General features: G+C 31.7%; 1 protein-coding gene across 2 annotated transcripts in view; it reads right to left on the bottom strand.

The window, feature by feature from the left end:
* Positions 1 to 1921: 1921 nt before the first annotated feature.
* Positions 1922 to 6000, bottom strand: part of LOC127724102 (uncharacterized) — a 54849-nt gene continuing 50770 nt past the window's right edge. For both annotated transcript variants that reach the window (XM_052230961.1, XM_052230962.1), the window contains exon 2: positions 1922 to 4279. In XM_052230961.1, the coding sequence (XP_052086921.1) occupies positions 3150 to 4217 (1068 nt within the window). In that variant the 5' untranslated portion in view covers positions 4218 to 4279 and the 3' untranslated portion in view covers positions 1922 to 3149. The remainder of the gene's footprint in view (positions 4280 to 6000) is intronic.

The raw sequence follows: 6000 nt of genomic DNA, 5'->3' as shown, positions 1-6000 counted from the left end.
GTCTCTTTTATCATAAATTTTGGTATTAAGTTTCCCGTTAAAGATAAAGATATCAAGACCCAGGAAAGGGCAGTGTTCATTGTTAGTATTAGCTTTATTTAAAGTCAGTTCGGCAGGATAAATCTCTTTAGTGTACATACTGAAGTCGTCATTATTGAGAGCCAATATATCATCTAAATATCTAAAAGTGTTATTAAATTTTTGAATCAGATGTTGTTTCGATGGGTCTTTGCTTATTTCAGTCATAAATTGTAACTCATAACAATACAGAAACAGGTCCGCAATAAGTGGTGCACAGTTAGTCCCCATGGGAATATATGATATACACGTAAGTATATTATGTTAATTAATATGTGTTATAAACCACAGGGACCTAGACGCAATATATAAATTTAGCATCACGACAATTCTTTCAGCATGACAATTTACTTCTTTACTTCGGTTGCAGTTTACAATCAAGAAGGTACCAATTTATAATAGCAATGCATGGTGTATGGGGATACACATTAATCCATTGGTACAATTTTAAAATGCTTTAACATTTGCATAACAAACTATTGCGTCTTCTTTTTTGGTTAATGATATGATGTCTAACTTATAAAATTATACAAAATTTAATGCTAGAGTATAGAACGACATAATCTGAGATCAGCAGCTTTGAGTTTGCTTTCGGTATCTGCAAAAATTCTTTAATACGGCATAATTCACGGACTGTTGTTGAACACAGCCTATTGGCCTGAAGATGTCTTTTATTGGTTAATTCGGTCGTGACGTATTACACACATCTCCTTTATTCAAATCAATTGCTGTTTTTCTTGTACTTGTACTTGTTTTTTTTTTTTTATTGATTTCAAGAGATTTGTGCTTTTCTTGAGATATTATTTTACCTTTCTTTTATGTACCATTTGTGGTTTTAATGGATGAGATTAATAGGAGGAAGTAAGAGATATATAAACAATCTTGTTTAATTTAAAAATAAAGAGATACGGTATGATTGCTAATGAGAACATTCTCCTCCGAAAAGGACAAATGTAAAACAAATTAAACCAGAAAAATAGATTGATTTAAGTACAAAACAATAAACGATAAACAATCATGATATACATCAACAAACGACAGCACTTTATTACAGGCACCTGATTTGGGACAGGAAAATGTGGCGGGGTTAAACAAGTTTGCGAGAGCCAGACCCTCCACCTTACCTGGAACAGTGCACAATATCAACTAACAAAATACTATAGATAGTATATTTACAGATCTGTCAGTACTCGCAGTTACTTAAAGCTAGTTCAAAGCCAATAAAAATTAATAAAGAAATCATGTATCTTAGTCTTAAATCTCAATCAGTTCACATCCAACATCCAATGGAGTGAGTGTAAAGACGTCACTTACAGTCAGTGAAAAACATGATCTAGTGCAATGCCAATATATAGGAATCGACAGAATGTAGAACCGTGATTTTTCGTAGTTGTATAGCAATAATATTTCGTTGGATTTTAATTTATTGATAACAACATCACATGACTTGCCTGTTTCAAGTCAGAGATCTTGTCAATGGCTGTCTTTTGTTTAGACATAATATTATTGAATTTAGGGAATTCGGCATTGATGGCAGATCTTTGATAATCTCTGTTACACACAAATGTTTTAGACACGGTGCGATTTTGAGCATGAAATATTGTATAGACATTTACCTACTTGTTGGATATCATATGTGGACCTCTAATGTTGTAGATGCCTTTTATTTTGTGTCGTTTGGTTTCTGTCGTAACGACGGTTGCACTACATGTACGTCTTTTGTTTTCCCATTTTACCTTTGCAAATGCAAAAAATGTAAAACCTTGACCCCCTCCCCCCCCCCCCCCAAAAAAAACCCCCCAAAAAACAAACAAAACAAACAAAGAACAACAAAAAAAAAACCCATTAACTACCTTTTCTTTTTATTCGTTTTATGTTGTTTCAGGTATTTGAATAAATGAACACAGACATATATATATAAAAACATGTTTGGATATGAAATATGAAATAATTAGCAAACACTACTTTACTGGTTTAATTTCAAATAAAATGCAGGCTTTCTTACAAGCGCATTTGCAATTCTCGCTTTTTCTTATTCCGAAACGAATTTAATGTACACTATTGAAATGAACTTTTCATATAATCAAAATTCTTTCACAAATTGAAATTAAGCCAGGCAAAAAATTAAGAGGACAATGACAATACCTAATCAAAGATAAAATTATATAACATTCAATCAATCAGTTCAAATTATTCCAATGATGGCTTATTTTGGAATGCAGCATGTTACCCAATTAATTTTTAAATTATGTAAACACCCGTTTCATGACGTCACCGGTATGGATTTGCTGATGAAAGTTTTGATGATGGCATAATTTAAGTGTATTTTAATGGAATTATAAGTAATACAGATACTATGTAATTTATCATTATTTGTATTTAAACTATTAAGGTTTACTGATTATGTTTAGAGACCATTTAGTCTGTATGAAAATATAGCATTGGATATTTTAAAATGTTACCAGTTATAAGCAAAAGAAATAATAATATAAGTTTTAGAAAACTTTTTCAATTGTAATGAGTATACATATGTAATATTGAACAAACATACATTTAAATTATCGTGCAATTCAACTAATCAGAATTATGTTATAGATATTACAAACTGATCATGAATTCATGAAACTGAGTTTATCTAAAGGCAAGTTTATTCGAATGAAAAACATGATAAAAGTTAATTTTGTGCCATTCTTGCTTGGTGTTACTTTCAACAAATTTGTCTTATGTCATGGCCGTAACATCATTATTTAAAAACTGATTTTCCATCTTCTTTGAGTGAATAAATGTCATCAAAAACGCAATATTTCTCAAGCATCCACACCATACTTTGCACACGAACATAGGAAATTGAATTCAAATTTACATGACAAGTGGGCTCAATCGTTAACCTCAGTAACAGATACTTTAATCCTTTAAATCCATGGGACGTTTCCACTACAATAAAACACGAAACTATAGTCGGACATTACATTTCCTGTGTAATTCAATAAGTTGAAGTAGAACGCCTCGTGTTCGTTCGCAACCGGAAATCTTAATCTCCAAATGGTTTTAACGTTTATGTTTATACGCATTTACAACAAGGTTTGTTCTTGAGACTGACTGTTGGCAACCAAAGTTCGTGTTATATTTATAGTTTGCTTTGCCTTTGAAATAAGCTCCTTAAAATGATACCTGAAAGACCTGGAGACAATCATATAGACCAATGGTTTGACGGCAAAGTAAGTGTAAAATATATATTGGATGAAATTTTCGATAATTATATCCTTGAAATTGTAAGTTGGAGTTTTATCATGTGTCATCCGGAATAAAACTAATATCTTTGAAATACATCCCGGACCAACAAATATATGAAAACAAATGGAATATGCAAAGATCACTTTGAAATAGTCTCTGCAAAGATATGATCTTCCTATACTCTTGGTAACAACAGTTTTCAGGATGAAATTGATAACTGTAAGAATTTGAAAGAATATCAACAAGAAAAATGGCAACAGGAGTAGAACAACCATGTCCAAAATGTTTAAGATGCTCATGGCTGCTTCCGTTTCCGGTAGAATCGTACAGAATTTTACTCCATTTACGCTTACAACTCCGTTTGTCCAAGTCTTATAGATGTATATAGTAAACGTAAATATCGAAAGAGAAATTACCAATGTTCTTGCTTTGCCAACATTGTTGCAAGTATGTGTCAAACAATGATTTTTAGGACATATCATTATAATGAAACATGTAGCAATCATATGCCAAAATGACAAAAACGGAAAGAAATGACTCATGAATATGACCATTTGACATAATCCGGGAACTCTGTATATTTCAATACCCTGATCCTTAATCCAAATAAATAGCAAAGCCACTAAAAATCCAATGTCGCAAATTGCAATGGCCGCGACAATATGTGAGTGAAATCTCTTTCGTAAACGTGTTTTCAATAACACCAGAGTAATGAACAGGTTTAAAAGCGTCCCGAGGCAAATGATAACTGGAACATAATATATGTATAAATCATGTGCAATGGTCAGCAATGGTAGGATGGAATCGTCATATGCTTCATTGTCGTCTGCTACTGTGAAATTCCCGCTCATTCTTCTGCGTTCATATTCTCGAAGTTCTGCTAAGGAAACCCATAACGGCGTCATTGTTAATTACAACATGAACGTTGCTGTTTTCTTCTGTGCAGTTTATCAAGTTCTTGCCATTTCTAAAACAGATAATACACATTGAAATAAATATACAAATGCTACTACAATTTGGAAGTTTTTACAACTAATATGTTGGATACATTTTATAGTAGTTAATTTGTTATTGTAATTTACTGCGACTTAAAATATGGTCCTGGTACAAATAACCTCGCTACTGTCTTTATAAAAGTTTAGCTGACAATATTTGTTTTCAACATATACGAAGAATAGACAAATATTAATGAAGGAATAACACTGAATAGGTTTTATTATGGTTGATGAAATCCTGCTTATTACATTCAAAGAGCAGAAATAGATGTCATTAACCCATAGCTGTTCGTGCAAACTTTCAATACAATGTATGAATGGATAAGAATATCATACCTCAGGGAATTAAGATACTTAATTGAATTCATTACTGCGAAGATAATTTTCTTGTAAAATGAAAAAGTTTAATTATATATACTATAATATCGTAATAGATTAAATGGAAATTTCTTGATATCATATTTCAACCAGGTGCAGGTCACAGAAACTCTCCCAAAAGCGGCAGTTTGTTTACTCAGGTCGGATTTTAAAAACCCAGGATTGGCTTGGGTAAAGAAATCGGACCAACTGTACAGTTCTTCTCCCTATAGACAGTAACATTATAGTGGAAAGGGGCTCTTTCATTGTTTGTGGTGTATTAATACACACCAAAATTTGGTCCAAAAGGTGATGCCTCGTGTAGAGAGGGTGCAGTAAATACGTCAGGGTCCTTAGGTCATATTTAAAATGTTTCCCGCTATTTCAAATATACTCCCACTTTCAAGTTGTAGTCAAAATGTCACCCGTAATTCAGTTTGACAGACTCTGTCCTGACATTACATGAAATATTGCTACTGAGGGTTATAATTAAATAAACAATAACCCATCAATTCACACCGTTGTTCCGTTTGATGTATATAGTTAAACTAATAAACAGTTCAGAAGCATAATAATGGTATTAAGGTAGATCGGGTGTCTTCCGCCATCTTTTATTGTAAAATAGCAGAACAAAATAGGTCTAGATATTTAATCAAACATACAAAAGTTGAGAACAGAAATGTATTTTATTGGTAAGACTTTCATTCAAATGAAGAAAATTTAGTGTTTTCTGTTATTATTACGACTGTTAAAAAAATACAGAACATTTGTTGTATGATCCATTTATTTAGCGACTAAGCCTAATAAGGGGAGATTACTCAGATAACCTCACTTTTATGAACGAATGTGTAGGGAATTTCCTTATTTTCTTTTTAATGCACGAATATAAGTCCTGTGGCACCAGTTTTCTATTCATTTTCTAAAAGGATATCATTGTATTTTTTTCATATTTTATCTTACAAGTATATCATTTGCTTTCTTTTTATCAGACAAAATTGTTTTGCATGTATACTTTAAACAAAATCTGACAATTTTACACTACCTGCAGCTCGAATAAAAGCTCCGTTATGCATAGTAATTATTATATTTAAATAAAAATTCCGCAATCTTGTATCGGTCTGTTGGAAAATTATATATAAAAAAATCTATTGATTTAAATTAAAATCCCTGATTCACCTTACAATATTGAATTGTACTTTACCTAATGCATTCTGTTTTCACAATTGTTATATGCACACAAAACAATACAGACAAATTAATATTTCTTTATATTTCGTTGCAACCCTCACTGTATACACGTATTTGATATTTAAGAGTATTCTATAAAAGCTACATG

Source organism: Mytilus californianus, unplaced genomic scaffold (genome assembly GCF_021869535.1).
Source record: "Mytilus californianus isolate M0D057914Y unplaced genomic scaffold, xbMytCali1.0.p SCAF_14, whole genome shotgun sequence".
Classification (NCBI taxonomy): Eukaryota; Metazoa; Mollusca; class Bivalvia; order Mytilida; family Mytilidae; genus Mytilus; species Mytilus californianus.
The sequence above is the reverse complement of the archived record's forward strand: the minus strand, read 5'-3'. Positions and strand labels throughout refer to the sequence as shown.